Source organism: Gossypium arboreum, chromosome 9 (genome assembly GCF_025698485.1).
Source record: "Gossypium arboreum isolate Shixiya-1 chromosome 9, ASM2569848v2, whole genome shotgun sequence".
In the NCBI taxonomy this organism is placed as follows: Eukaryota; Viridiplantae; Streptophyta; class Magnoliopsida; order Malvales; family Malvaceae; genus Gossypium; species Gossypium arboreum.
Window position 1 is genome coordinate 2,226,251 of NC_069078.1, and position 16,721 is coordinate 2,242,971.

General features: G+C 31.6%; 1 protein-coding gene across 3 annotated transcripts; it reads right to left on the bottom strand.

Moving 5' to 3' along the window:
* Nucleotides 1–12,415: 12,415 nt before the first annotated feature.
* LOC108456022 (uncharacterized) lies at nt 12,416–16,342 on the bottom strand. Of its 3 annotated transcripts, none has more exons than XR_008270988.1 (3): nt 15,916–16,322; nt 14,661–14,746; nt 12,647–12,676 (listed from the first exon to the last, which is right to left on the bottom strand). XR_008270988.1 is itself a non-coding variant. In XM_053019346.1 (3 exons), exon 3 carries the CDS (start codon nt 14,595–14,597, stop codon nt 13,794–13,796), a length of 804 nt encoding a protein of 267 aa, XP_052875306.1. In that variant the 5' UTR covers nt 14,598–14,746; nt 15,916–16,033; nt 16,172–16,316; the 3' UTR covers nt 13,151–13,793. The 3 variants fall into 3 exon arrangements, 1 of the variants encoding a protein (XP_052875306.1); XM_053019346.1 differs by lacking the exon at nt 12,647–12,676 and having other exon boundaries at nt 13,151–14,746; nt 15,916–16,033; nt 16,172–16,316; XR_008270989.1 differs by lacking the exon at nt 14,661–14,746 and having other exon boundaries at nt 12,416–12,676; nt 15,916–16,342.
* Between the last annotated feature and the right edge of the window lie 379 nt (nt 16,343–16,721).

A 16,721-nucleotide genomic window follows, 5' to 3' on the forward strand; every position in this document is an offset into this window, starting at 1 on the left:
ATTTTCTTGTTGTTTCAAACATTCTTGCAAAAAACAGTTTGCTTTTGTCTTTAAAATCACTTCTAACAAATCTGTTTGTGTTTTGTTTTTCTAGGTCTGGTTGGGGCGTTTTCTTGAGGTCCAAGGACGGTTTCTTTCCATTCAAGAAACCTTAATTCATTCTTTTTTGGACTCTTTACCAGCCGGTGCATCTTTCTTTTGTTTTAATTTCATTTGACTCTCATTTATGACAACTAATCTGTTTTCGTTGTTTCTCGTTTCAGTTTATATTCGTCTAGAGATCTAGGATAAATTCGCAACTTAGACAAGCTACGATCCTGTTCCACACGTGTGCCCTATCATTTTGTATCAGAGGTAGATGAAGTAACTTAAGTGATAAAAAGAAGAGAGAACATGTGATTTAAGGTGGAAGATTGGTAAGTACCTGATATGGATGCTTTTATTGCAATAAGAGTTTTAGTTTTATTTATTTATTGTATCAGATTTTATTAAGAGTTTTTTTTAAACAATAAATTTATTAATTTATTCAGTGAATGAAACCATACAATTTAGGGGAAAAAAATAACAAACACTCGTTGTAGATGGGGAAAGACAAGCTCCATCAGTACAACAAAAGTTTAGCCTCAGTATTAATAGAACATTCTGACACGTTAACAATTGGCTTTGTCACAACTCAAGCACGACATATTTGGAGTGATTGTGTAACACCCCTCGCCCGTATCCCTCACCGAAAAAGGGTTCGAGGTGTTACCCGACTTAAACTCAGTCAATCACACAAAAACCCTGCCGAAAAATTTCAATCTATTTAAAACCTTTCTTTTCACATGTAATCTGTCCCATATATGGGCTTACAAGGCCCAAAACATCACTAGCCAACATAAGCCAATTTACATAGCCAAAACATTTTATCAATATAAGCCACCAACTTTGGCTAACTTATAGTATCACATACTCAACATTTAAAACCCTATACATGCCATAGACTCGAAATACTAGGATTTACTTACACCAATAGCGTGAGCTCGACAGTGTGATAATATCTCCGGCGAACTCCAACCCGAGCAAGTAACTGGAGCCAACAATCTATAAAACAAAGGAATGTAACAATGGAGTAAGCTTTCATAAGCTTAGTAAGTTTTAAGCAATGCAAACAAATAAACACAATTATACTTCGATTATTCAATTTCTCAAGAGGCCATATTCTAGGTATATTGCCATCTGGCCGAATACATACAAACACATAATGCACGTTCAGCATTCTTATCACACTTAATCTGAATTCGTATAACATAATTAAATCAAATACTTTCACATACTTTCACACCCTGACCCGGTGTATCATGATCATAGATATAGTTATAACATTTATTCACGTATGTATCACATTACACACTTATGATTCACTTCAAATCAAACTCACATATGAGTACATAATGTGTACCTGGCCCACTTAACATATTGAATGTATTCATTTGTCAATCTAATACGAGGTACCTTAGTCTTATATTTTTCTCAAATCACCGGCATTTCGCCTGCTAGGCTCGAGGCCCGATTATCATTTCACCGGCATTATAGCCTGCTAGGCTCAAAGGCCCGAATAATCAAATCAACAAGTTCCATATAACATATTCATATCAATTAAGTACTAACATCATTCGAACGTATATAATTATACATCTCAAACACTTTTCTTTCATCTCATTTTCACATTTAGCATTTGATAGCTTATGCATAACATTTCACTCACATTCATTTCAAACTTATCATTCGATTATAAAAGCACATTGTGTAATGAACCGAAAGTTACGGTATCGGAAATTGAGTCTTGAGTATCTGTTTAGTGAAATTTATTCATGAATATTTATTAGAAATATTTATGAATTATAGTTGAATGGTTATTTAATGTTTGATTAAGTTAAGTAGCTTGAATTTAGAATAATGACTAAATTGCATACGGTATAAAAGTTTAATTATAGATTAAAGATTAGTAAAAGGGACTAATCTAGCAATTAGACCCTAAGTGCCATGTGTGTGAATGTATGATATAACATGTGTAATAGTTGGTATATATGTGTAATAGCTATAAGATATTTTATGTTATAGCTATTACACATGTTAATTTTATATTTATTATAGGTTAATAATAATATAATATAGTATAATGAATAAAGAATAATGAGTAAAGAAACATAGAAAGAGTTACAGAGAGCAAACGTGAGAAAGAAAGAAGGAAAGAAAGAAAGAAATAGAAAAGGGAAATTTGAGGATTAAGGCCCTAAAGTTTAATTGGTAAGTTGTTTTAGTTCATTTTCTTATGATTTTTATGTTTATGGATGCCTAATTCAAAGTTCTACATGTATGAGGTTAAAATGAAGAAAATAGAAAATTTTTAGATATTGATTTAGTTGAATAAATTGAGGTTTTATGGGTTAAATTGATAGGAATTGAAGTTAGAAGTGAAAATTGAGTGATTTATTAAAAGAATTCTAAGTTAGGTTTAAATAGGGATTAAGTTGAATAGAGCTCAAAATTTATGTTTTATAATGAATTTTATGAGTTAGAAATTGTTAATGAGTTGATTAAAAGAGAATATGAAGCTTAAGTTAAAGAAAAAAGATTAGTAATGGAAAAAGGACGAAATTGGAATTTTTGTAAAAGTTTGATAGAAAGTGAAAATGTGTTTTATAAATTAGTATATTGATGATTTTTAATTGTATGATTGTTAGTAGCAAACGTAGTAACCGGATACGTCATCAAAGAAGGAAAAGAGAAAGTGAACGAATATATCGATTAAATTCGATAAATAGTGGTTTGTATTTCTATAAACCGAGCTTAATCGTTATTGCTATATTTGATATTTATATTGTATGAAAATGTGAATGAGGTAAGTATTTTTACCATATTGAAATGAATGTGATTTTGAATACTCTATTAACAAGTGTCGGGCTAGTCGGATATAGTTGACATGTCATAAGAATTGGAAGTATTGGGATATTCGACATTGAGTCGATGAGACACTATGTGTCGACTCATCGTTAAAGTTCGGATTTGTTCCGATGAAGTACTTTGTGTACTATAATGTTAAAGTTCGGATTTGTTCGATGAAGCACTATGTGCTTATCCCGGAGTGTGGGTTGGATCCGTGTATCCGTTAGTGTCCGAAAGTTATGTTAATAAGGGTAAATAAAGTAAAGGTTATTAAAGTACTGATTGATATTGAATAATAGCAATAATGTGTTTGAATTACCATGTCTTAAAGTTGATTAAGCTATTGTTTATAGAAATACCACTGAGAGTATTCTCAGCGTACGGTTTGTTTCCGCACACGTGCTAGGTATTGAAAGTATAAGGACTCAGCATACAAGCCGATCCCCAAACTCAAATTGGTGAAGTTTCTATCTTTTTAGAAAATGGCATTGTACCTAGGATGTCTTTTGGTTATTTTGAAAGTATCTAAGTTGTTAAGTGATATTTTGGTATGTTTTGTAAATGTTACCAAAACCTTAAGTATGGTATGTTTTGATATGTTAGTGAAGAGTAATAAGAGGAATTGTTGGTAAATGTTGTAGAGAGAAGAAATAAAGATGTTATAAACTTAGTTATCAACATTTTATACTAAAACAGATTTGGACAGTAACAGTAGTCCAACTTTGAAAATATACCAAAAATAGTATAAAGTGAATTAGATGATGAATAAAATAATTAATTGAATCTTAATGAATCTATTTTTATATGGAAGAAACAAAATAGGTAAAAGAGTTGTATTTTATGAGATATTTACGTTTTGGTGAAACAGGGTTAGAACAATTTCTGGATTTCCTATTCTGACTTTAGAAATTCACCATAAATTGTGTATTAAGAATTAGGACTCAAACTTTATTTGTATGGATTCCTTATTGAGTCTATTTTTAATTGAAACAAATGGCATAGTCATTGGATTTCTGTACAGGAAGAAATTTGATTCGTAGTGCACAAGGGTCAGAGTAGCCGAACCCTGAAACAGGGGAGACTTCTTCTAATAAACTGTACTAATTGGCCTGACCAAAAAAATCTAGAAAAAAATTAGTAAGTAGATATATGAGTCTAGTTTCAGGGAAAATTTACGGAATTGAATTTCGAGTTTCGTAACTCGAGATATGATTTTTTTAGCGACCGTGACGCAGATGGATAGTTTACTACGAAAACTGTTTAAGTGCTATGATAAGTTTTGTAATGTCTCCTGCTTGACTCCGGCAACGGTCTCGGGTAGGGGGACGGTACACATTGCATATTTACCAACATGATTATACTTGCCATTAGGCCATATAAGCATGATATAATACACTATCATTTCATCTTTAACATTCGGCTAAACCCTTATCTTACAAGGAACACCGAATTCACATAACATATCATTTCACCGGCATTACGCCTGCTAGGCACGAAGGCCCGAATACACATCACTGGCACGAAGCCTGCTAGGCACGAAGTCCCGTATACACATCACTGGCACGAAGCCTGCTAGGCACGAAGGCCCGAATAAAAACCAACACTAGGCCTGCGGGATTTAACCCGAATATATTACCAGCAGGAAGCCTGCGGGATTTAACCCGGATATATTACCAGCACGAAGCCTGCGGGATTTAACCCGGATATAATTCCAGCATATAGCCTGCGGGTCTTTAGGCCCGGATACACATAAAATATCATGCATATTTAATCATATATTAACACATCTCATTCAACATATCACATTAGTAGTCATTTGCAACACTCGAATATAAGCTCCATATGAACACCATCATTTACATTTAACCCGGATATATTACCAGCACGAAGCCTGCGGGATTTAACCCGGATATAATTCCAGCATATAGCCTGTGGGTCTTTAGGCCCGGATACACATCAAATATCATGCATATTTAATCATATATTAACACATCTCATTCAACATATCACATTAGTAGTCATTTGCAACACTCGAATATAAGCTCCATATGAACACCATTATTTACATTTCGGTTCAAAAGTCTTACATAAATATCACATATCCATTTCACCATTCAAACTTAACCCATATTGACCATTCGACTATAAGTCATATACATAAATTATTTATCGTACAACTTAATTCAAGTAGAACCAAAAGGTCACGATTCACCTAATATATACCTATTGCTCACTGATTCGCACACAACCTTTCAAATTAGCAATTATAAGATGGTTCCGCACATAGCCCATCCTTATCGATAATTTACGATGGTTTTACCCTTACTCACATATATGTCATAGGCATTTTTACCTATGCTTCTCAATTCACATTCATGATTCAATTCCAATCGATTTAAAATGCATAAGTACATATCTCATACCTGAATAATTTACTTTACGGAACGAATCCACATATCGTATTAGCCCATAGTCTTATAGCACCACACTTTTAATAGTTTACCTCGTCGAAGTTCACATTTAATCACTTTAGTGCCAAGCCATATTCGGCTACCACAAAGGACTAATAATAATAATTTTATACACATCATGGTTTCCATTAGGTATTTAATAATCACAACTCGTGATATCTCCACCAGCACATATACGGCATAGTTTATTCATTGTAACACTCATTTAGTGCATCAAATTTCCAAATCCAATTCAACTTAAGCATAATAGCCATAATCGCTTATAGCCTTAAATCATTACATATTTGGCACATTAACTAAATAAAATTTACATTCCCTTTTCCATATTAATTTAACTCTTGGGCATGTAAAAAGGAATCAAGCTTAAATACTTAAGAACTTACCTTGAATGTTGCCGAACGATTACAACGGCTATTCGATTACTTTCTCTTTTCCCTTATCCGAATTTTGCCCCTCTATGCTCTTGAGCTTAAATTCAAAGATTTTAAACTAGTCATTATTCGACCATTCGAGCATCACTTTCAAAATATAATATATATATATATATATATATTCGACTTTCACACCTACTGATCATCGTAAGCTTATAAGAAATCAATAAGCAACTCATTAACAAATTTTTGTCAATGTTTACCACATAATCATAATTTCACTGCAAGCTGTCTTCCTGAGCAACAGTCACTAAATCATTTATAACTGGAGCTACGAAACTCCAAATTAAGTGCCGTTAATTTTCCCTGAAAATAGACTCATATATATTTTATCCATAAAATTTTAAGAATTTTTGGTTTGGCCAATCAATACCAGATTTTTCTTAAAATTTCCCCTGTTTCACTGTCTGACTAATCTGACCACTCCTCACTACGAATCAATTTTCTCATTGTAAAGAATTCAAAATATGTTCTTGTTTATTTCTTTTGAAACTAGACTCATTAAGGAGTCTAAGCATATAAATTTCATCTTATGACCGTTTTTGTGCAATTTATAATGATTTTATAAAAACAGAACAGAGGATCTAGAAGTCATTCTGACCCTGTCCCACATCACTTCAAATATCTCATTATCGGTAATTCTTTTGCTTACACAGTTTCTTTTATAAGAAACTATACTCATTAAGATTTAATTACATAATTTGTTATGCTTCTAAATCATCTCCCACAATTTATGGTGATTTTCCAAAATCACGTTACTGCTGCTGTCCCAAGCAGATTTATTACCAAATCACTTTTTCACACATATATACCTTGCATGCATGTTATTTAAACATGCATATCACAAATCAATCATAACATACCTATAACTTCACTTAAGAATAATCTCCATTTCATCATTTTAAAGCACAAACATTACTCAATATTATCCAAGTTCACATTCGGCCATAATACACACAACATGTTAGCCGATTTTCCCCCTTAGCATCTAAGGCACATGCATCCCCATTTGCTTGGCTCAACTTCACCTATCTTACATTATTCATCAAAATAATATGAAACAACAACCATTTCCCTCATTTCAATTCATGACCAAATGTTCACAACACAACCAAAAATCAAAAATATGCTTCATGAGTTAAGGTAGAATCAAGAAGAACTCATGAACATCAAGATAGAAGTAAACTACCATGAACTTACCTTGGATTTTTCTTCCCCTAGTGACCGAATTTTTCAAGAGCTTTTCCCCTCTTGCTCTCCTCTTTTCGGCTATGAAGAACAAAGACGAACAAAAAACCTTGTCCTTTACTTACTTTTGTTATTTTATTACTAACATTTTATGACACAAAATAACATATATTATTTGTGCCATACTTATGCCATAATTTCAATAAAAAAAATTGCACAAATGCTTATCATGCCCATCATGGCCAGCCACTATGTTTTAAGGTGGGAAATTTGACATGCAAATCCACCTATTTCATACTATAAGTTATTTGGCCACTACAAATTAGCCTATAGCATTTTCAAAAATTTTCACATGAGTCCTATTTCATAATTTCACTCACAAATGGCATGATCAAAGTATGAAATTTTCACACATGCACTTTCACATGAAATAAACATAGAATATAACATCTAATTATTTTTGTGACTCGGTTTTGTGATCCCGAAACCACTTTCTGACTAGGGCCAAATTAGGGTTGTCACAGATTGCAAGCACTTAACATAATAAGAAAATCAGCCATGGATGGTCCAAAGCGGCAAGCAAAAATTGAGCATTCACCAAACTATAGAGAACGACAATAAAAATATCCCTAAAATCACTTGTAAAACTAAGATTACATGCATAAGCAAGACTAAAAACCGTGCTATAAAAGCAGACAAAAACTTCTAAACTGAAAACTTATTAAACAATGGAAAAAAAACATATAAAACTTAAGACAACAATAGTCCAAATCGACTTGTGAAATCATTTATTATTCTGAATTTTTCTCAAAACAGAGACAAATTGAAAAATTGACAAAGAGCCACCCACTTTAAAAAAAAAACTACTAGTGGTCGATGGAGTTTTAACGAATAACAAACATCGTCATCTATCGATCATAACTTGTGAAGACACCAAAGATAACCACAAAATATGTCTGCAAATTGAAAAAAAAGAGAAGACATGTAGAGTGAATGAGAAGAAGAAAGAAAGAAAGAGTTGATGGGATGGGGAAACTAGCGATATAACTTACCCGACAGACCGCACTTGAAATTGAGCAAAACAAAAGATAAGAAACAAATGGCTTATGTTTTATTAATTTTTTTAGTTTTACTCTATTATATTAGGTTTTTATTTCGTTTATAAACTCTAAGTTAGGAATTCTATTAGGACTTCTTCCTTTGTTATTAATAGTAAAGGCTGCCAATATGAAATAAAGAGGTAAACAATTATTCTATAAAAAATAAACTTTATTTTGGAGGGGGTTTAGTCAAGGATGAATCTGCCTCTTTGAGTAACCATAGGTCGAAGCAAGAATTCTTATTCGTCTAGACCTATGATTAGATCCTACGCCAAGGTGCATAACAACTTGGTATCGGAGCTTTCTGTCATGGGTGACGAAGAGACTTTGGCAACCAAAGCGGAGACTTTCATTACACAAATCGGTACAATGTAACAAGCATTACGAGAGCAGATGGCGGTGTTATCTCTTGGTCCAAAAGATAATGAAAGGGTTTTTAAAAAAAAATAGTGAGGAACAAGGCAGCAACGAATGCACAAAAAGGATTTTCGGTTGCAACAAAGTGCGTGCATGGTGTCATGATACTCTAAGATGGAATTTCCCACTTATGATGTTGTTGGAGATCCTTTAGGGTGGCTGAAAAAATGCAAAATTTTTTTGGCAATGAACGAACTAACGAAGAAGACAATAAGCTTAGCTTCATTCCATCTCTTAGGAGAGGTACAATTGTGGTTTGATCAAATGGAAGAAGATGAGATAAAACTTGATTGAGGACGCTTCAAAGAGTGTTTTCATGTAAGGTTTGGGCCACCTATAAGTAATAACCCCTTGGGGGAACTTGCCAACCTAAGACAAACTGGGACTGTAGAAGAATATCAATGCCAATTTCAATCACTATTGGCTAAGACTGCTGATCTTAAACCTCAACAACAAGTAAACCTCTTTACTGCTGGATTAGTAGAGGAACTTATAATTGATATTGAGATGGAACAGCCAGAAAACCTTGGAGTTGCAATAAATATGGCTTGAACAATGGAACGTAAACAAAATGTCTCTTCCAAATTGTCGTCTTAAGTTATCCTGAACTGGCCAACTTCCTAAAACACTGGCAACAATTCAATCATTCCAACAACTAAGATCATTGCAAAGGGAGGGGACAAATAACGGAACCAATATGGAAACGATAAAATAGGTTCTTTTGCACCATTTATTAAGAGATTGACATGGGCAGAAATGGAAAAAAGAAAGGCAAGGGGCTCTGTTATAATTGTGACGAGTCCTATTCCATGAGACACAAGTGTAAAAGGTTATTTTGGATAGAAGTATCATATGTTGAAGGAAAGTAAGATGAAGAAGAGGTAGATGATTTTGGATAAGTTCTAAAGCTTATTCTAAATTTGAGCTTGAGGACAAGCTCAACTCTGAGAAGATGAGTAATGATACGGATGCTTTTTATTGTAATAAGAGTTTTAGTTTTATTTGTTATATCAGGTTTTATTAAGAGTTTTAGTTTTACTTATTTTCTCTATTATATTAGGTTTTTATTTCCTTCATAAACTCTAAGTTAGGAATTCTATTAGGACTCTTTCTTTTGTTATTAACAGTCTATAAAAGGCTGTCAATATGAAATAAAGAGGTAAGTAATTATTCTATAAAAAAGAAACATTATTTTGGAAGGGGTTTAGTCAAGGACGAATCTACCTCTTTGAGTACCATAGGTCGAACCAAGAATTCTTTTTCGTCTAGACTTGTGACTAGATTCTACGGCAAGATGCATAACAGTACCTTTGAATTCTCTTGTTACCTAATGCCTAAATTGTAAACTTTATAAAATTTATAGTCAAATTAGAAAGTAAAGTATATAAAATTTTATATGTGAAATAAAATATAATGATGAAGTGTTTAACTGAAGTGATTTATGTAGTGAATTAAGTAAACAATGGTATTAAAGTGATATCATTGTAATTATTGAATTTTCATAATACTAAGGACTAAATTATAAAATATTCAAAAGTGACCATATGTATTTAAATAAGGAAACAAAGTATTTGAATGAAGTGTTATATGGAAGCATGTTGATTCTAAAGTGAATAAATAAGGAATATAGTAAAAATTGTGGCAGTAAAGACTAAATTGAAAAGTATGAAAAGTTTTACATGTAACTAATTGATGAGTAAAGTGATGAAATAATTCTAATTGTGCTAAAATTCTTGATAAATAACATAATTGTTTTTGAAAAATTATATGAGAAATATCATGATGTGATAAAATAGATATATTATGTTAAAATGTTCCATTGATGCGATTATTGGATTAAATTGTAAATGAAGCAAAAGTAAATTGAAACAAGTAAATAGAGAAATTGATATTAATGAGTATGAAAGTAAGATTTGTCATTAACTAAGAATATAATGATTAAAATCTAAAGAATATTCACAATCGAAATTATAAATATTCTTGAAATTGTATAAATGAGGACTAGATTTAAAGAGATATAAAATACTCCTGAAATCTTGTGTACTGATATGTCAATGTAAATGACAATAAATTTATTAAATATAATTGGCATACCATAAGAATGATGGAGCACTTCGTCCCATGCACTTATGTGCTATAGCGTGTCCTATAAGTGAAAATTGTCCTGTATAGTTCCATGCATCCATCATATTCAAGTCTACTATGGGCAATAAAATAAATACCATATGGAGATGCTAAGTATTCCTAGCAAGTGACTCTCATTAACAAAACTTGTTAAACAACAAAGTGATAGATTCATGAATAAAATTTTTGCTAAATTTATAAATTTTATTTAAGTTATTGCTTAATATATTATTATCTTAAAATTCTAGACAATAATGTTATTTAGTGTCATTTGTTTCACTAAAATGACTTTTGAAAAATAATTTTAAAAAAAGACTTAATTTCTTAAAAAAGTTAATATTTTCTAGTGTTTGGATGAATCTGTAAAATATTTTACATTGTTTGATGATTTCTTAAAAATATTTCATAAAAATTTTTTCAATGAAACAAACATACCTTTGAGATTTTCTTATCTTTTCATTGTTTAATTGAATTTATTTTATATCTATAAATTTATATTTTACATTATTTTTGCATATATTAAAAATATTTTGTTAAATTTGATTCATTACGTCATTTTTAGTTACATGACTACCAAGTGATTAGTTTTATTTAAAATGAGACATCAATAAAATTGAAAAAAAACAATATCAACAATTGGACTTGATTTTAAATTTGAAATATAGAGAGACTAAATTCTTAAAAATAAAAGTATAGAGACTAAATTACAAATTTGTGGAGTACACAAACTTATGACATATTTTAACCTTTATCTGCAAAAATTTATTATTAATAAATTTATAATTGTAATAAATATTTATTATTAAAATATTAATATTGAATATTTTCATTAATATGTGAAGAATATTATTTAAAATTATTATTTTACAAATTACTATTAAAATAAAATTAAAATATTAAATTAATTTATGAAAATAATAAATTATATTAATTATATTAGTAATTTATTAAATGACTAAATATAAATAATTAAATATGTATGTTTAATAATATTGAAAAGGATAATATTTTATATTAATAATTTAATTATTTTAAATATTTTAAAATAAAAATAAAATTTATTATCAATATAATAATATTAAACTTGATTTAAGTTAATTTTATATAAACATAAAATTACCTATAGAACAGTTCTTTTTGAAAAATAACTTACGCTTTTTGTTTAACATGTAGATGAATAATCAGATTGAAGCTCCCAATTGAAATAGTGAACTCAACACAACTTATCACATCACCAAGATTAGAAAGAAAGTATGAATTTAACCTTTTGGTATAAAATATGGCATTTACATAAGTTTAATTAAAGTATATGTTTAATATTACTAGTGAAAATACTTGGTGAATCTTGAATATTTGGTTAGCTTTATGAACTGAGTTGAGCTTTGTCTTGAGCTATAAAATGATTATATATATATATATATATATATATATATGATAATTTGAGATGTTTTATGGTTTAAATTGGTTGGTGGATGTTTGAGAATGAATTGGATTGATTATAGCATGAAAATGAGTGTTTTGAGCATGATTTAGGATCCATGCAAAGAAATATCAATTCTTGTATAACTTGTATTGGTACAAGTGCTCTATTTTACCCTATTTTTGCTCAATTTGGCATGTACAAGCCCAAACAACCTCTGATTGCAACCAAATTTTAGAAAAAAACTTAAAAATGGTTCGATAAGCCTTAAATAATCTTTAAAAAAGATGAATAGAACTTCAATGTAAAATTTAGAACTAAAATGAAGTGATCAACTTGTAAATGTAGCATTCCTTACTTGGATTTAGATCTAAGCTCAAGTAAGAGGTGTTACTTATATACATATATATATATATATAGCTAACCTCATCATGCTTACCTTTACAAGCTCGCCTCTTTAGGCTCACTCCAACAAGCTTGCCTCCTCACGCTCACTTGTACAAGCTTGCTTTGTTGGCCTTTTCATGCTCATTTCTACAAGCTCCCCTCTTAAGGCTCTCTTCTAAATGCTACCTCATTACGCTGTTCCTACAAGCTCTAATGTAAGTACAATTATTAAGTCTAACGTTTAAATTGAACAAAAAAGAAAATTTCAAACCCCAATATAAAAACAAATATCCAAATTAAAGCTTAACTTGGACAAAACAAGTTGAGGCTCCAATATGAAAATAATTACCAAATTTAAGTTCGAAAAGTAATTTAACCATATATATATATCTATACATTCAACATTAATAATGGGTTTGGATGAACGATTAAGTGCGGTGTGATATAGTACGTTTAACTTATTTTTTATTTCACGTTACAGTATCGCTACAGTATCTAATCTCACCACCACCACTATTTTTACATTAACCGTAAGTAAACGTACTGCCCATCCAAACCAACCCTAATTCTTTTAAAATCCAAATATATATCTAATACAGAACATATATTCGACCAGTGTTCAATGGTTGAGAATTATCAAATTCATTTGTATTTAAAACTCAAAATTGCAAATAAGTAACAGAATTTTTGCTTGGAACCTGAAACTCATTTTTCAACACATGCATAAATAAAAAATTTCACAAGATAAAAATAAAAAATAAAAATAAAACCCCCTAAATATACACATACTGGACGCATATTCTTAACAAATACCTGCATGCAACTAACATAAAGTAAAATTAAAATCATCAGCTTCTACAACACCATGACCAAACACATGAAAAACTCAAATGCCGTACATATGAATTAGAACATAGATTAAAAACGAAAAATAGAACCCTGCAAACCATATATCAAGCCATGCTCATCCATAAAATTGATTGATTTCATTCATACCAAAAAGAAGTACAAGCATAAGCATAAGAGCTCCATTATACATGAGCCCTTCCTACTGTATCTTGAAACTTTGGTTGGCATTGTTGGACGATCAAATCCCAGAAATAAGAATCGAAACAATCATGCCTGAGTTGAAATGAAATCAAATGTTCCCAAATGGGAAAAAAACTATCAGGGGGCAACTTATTGAGAGCTTTGAAGAACTAATATAACCTAGGGACAGCAGAAAGTCGTCAAATTCGGAGATTTGATGGTGTCTTCGAGTGAATAAATGGCATGAAAGTGTGAACTTACAATCATGATGCTTGCTGAACAAGAAACAGATACCATCTCAAGTGATGATCTCTTTCACAAGCCAATCTAAACTCGGATATGCAAAGTACAAGATAAGAAACGAAGGGAAAGCAAAGAGAATGGTTATAAGTATGTACAGGGCTAAGATGGCCGCACTAGCAGGAACTGCATAAAGGATGATCAAGAGAAATATGATGATTAATGGGAACTTGGCAGTCAGATGTACAAAGAACACCAGAGATTTCCGAAGGACAGTGTGTATTCTTTCCAAATTGAAGTAACCGGTAAGATGAGTACGATTTTGTGTTGATCCCGATGACTCAGAATGATGGTGGTATGCCCTTCGATGGTTACAACGAGTTACTTGGTTTCCAACGGGTAAACTGTTGTTAGATGACAAGTCCGGTTGACGATCTTCTGAGAATGAAGAATGAGACATTAGTCTATCACCATTCATGCTCTCAACCATCCAAAGTAGAAAATAGTTCTTCCGAGGGAACTTGAGGTTTCCTCGATAAACCAGACGAAATGACAAGAGATTGCACCACGGGCAAGAGATGAAAAGTGGAAGTTGGATTGGTAGAGTAGGGAATTTCATGACAGCCCATTGAAGTCCTAGAATGCAGTTTTTACAAAGGGTATGACCACACCATAAAACATACGGCACATTTTCGACAATGTTGAAGGATTCACAGCATATCGGACAATCTAAACCTTCATCCCTGCTAACTGCTGAAGAACTTTCATCATCTGAACATTCCGATGCAGCACGCGTTTGCCTTAGAGAATCATTTTTCAATCCAACAGTTCCAGCGATGCATTTGGATGCAAAACTCCACATGCTGATGTAAGGAACATAAGCTATTACATAAACAACATCATTTTCGAGTAGTAGGAACTGAACCTTGTGAATTACAACATAATGTCAAAACCCAAAAGTCAGTCTGCCAAGTGCAAATAGAAACAGTGCTGCGTACCAACACAAACAACCTAAAAGGAAAACGAAAGAAAAACTTCAGGCAGCAATAATTTAGGCCATTTTAACCGTAAGCAACTATCGTTAATGTAACAAACTACCAGTACATTCAGAATTAACCTACTATTAATACAAATCCATACCATACTACAAATCAAAGGGGAAACAGTAAGGTCTCATGTATAGATATTCAATAAACATACAAGAAACTCAAAACCATAGGGTTAGCAACAAAACTGAAAATTCAATATTAGAGGGACCATTGTTGGCCTTCTAAGTTTGAAGTAAGCCTAATCAGTAGAATGAAGAACACAAGGCACCAAAAAAACACTCGCTTGAATGAAAAAAGATGGTAAAAGTACCATGGAAGCCCTTGTATTAAGAGTCAGATTGCATTTTTCCCTTTTACTAAAAAAAGGGCAAATTAGTCCCTATCCGTTAGATCAAAGAGTAAACTATTATTTTTTTGTTAAAAAATTTTACCCATTACTAAAAACTGGCGTGATTGATGGAATAATTAGACATTTAGATGTGACCTCACCCTCACGTGTAGCTCGTGATAACATACAAGGACCAGTTTTCACCAGTAGAAATGGATGTGATACTTTTACCGAAATAAGACACACACACACATATATATATATATAAGCTTAAGGATATATAACCATATATTATTGTTGGCTTTCTAAGTTCCAAGTAAGCCTAACCAGTGTTGTGAAGGATGCAAGGCATGAAAATGAATGCTAGCTTGAATTTAATAAGACGCAATACGTATATGTATATGTACATGTACAAGTTTTTGTATGTGTGTATATACACACACACAAAGATATATACATATATGAACTCTTAAGATGTAGAACTACAACACTAGATTTCAGTTTCAACTTATCCCGTTATCAATAAAAGATTCTAAACAAAACACCCAATTCCTGAAAATGACAAATCATCTTAAATCAGAAAAGGATAAACAAATTGATTTACATCTTCCAAAATCATTTTAAGGATTCCAACAGATTTCATTTTGAATGAGAATTGATAAATGCAAGAAAATAAAATGAACCCAGAAAGGATAACACTTCAAATAATCATTGAACATATAACCCGGAAAGAAAGCAAGAATCCTTACAATTGAAAGAATCTTTTAACAGTAAATAACAGAAATTTAAAATAAAGGTCTTACAGAGTATTGGGTATCTTTGATTGATGATAACAAAGAATTTCAGCTCTCTTTTTCAGTTTTTCTCTATGCTTTTTTACCTTTTTTCCCCTATGACTAGATGCTGGAGACGGGATTCTGCCTAAAAATGGGGGGGAAACATGAAAGAATGTAAAATTGGGGGTTTTTTAATTAGTATATAAAGAGAGAAAAGAAAAGAAATCAAGAATCAAGGATCGTGGAACATGTATTGATTTGGTAGAGGGGACAATATTAATACCAATGTTGCCTATTTCCGATCGGCAAATGGCAAATGGCAATGAGGGCTTTTTCTTGATTATGACTTCACCATTTTTGCGTAGACCAGGCTTGTACTATTGATTTTATAATTCAAAACTAGCCCAAATTTCTTTTTCCTTTTTCTTAATAATCAAAAGGGCAATGTTTATTTAAGTTTACGATTCGGTCATTAATGTTTCAATTAGTACTTAAAGGTCACGAATGTTATTGATCATTGACCTTTGTTACACTCTTTGAAGATAAAGGATGAACGTATATATACACTCTTTGAAGATGAAGGATGAACATATATATATATACACATACACATACACATACACAGGGACCTTTCATTGATTATAAATAGAAAGCCAATGGCGAATATAAGTGGGAGGGAGTTGCCTTTAAGTCGAGCAATTCACTTCCTAGGGAACTTAGCCTGGTTAAGTGACTTGATTTAGTAAAAATTTTATGTATGCCAATCACATCATTGCCTCACCAATAAATTTACGTGATTTTTAGTTGATTGACATGAAATTTAAGATTCAATT

Excerpts from the sequence above, each read along its gene's own strand:
- LOC108456022 (XM_053019346.1), bottom strand. The coding sequence starts at position 14,597 with ATGTGGAGTTTTGCATCCAAATGCATCGCTGGAACTGTTGGATTGAAA.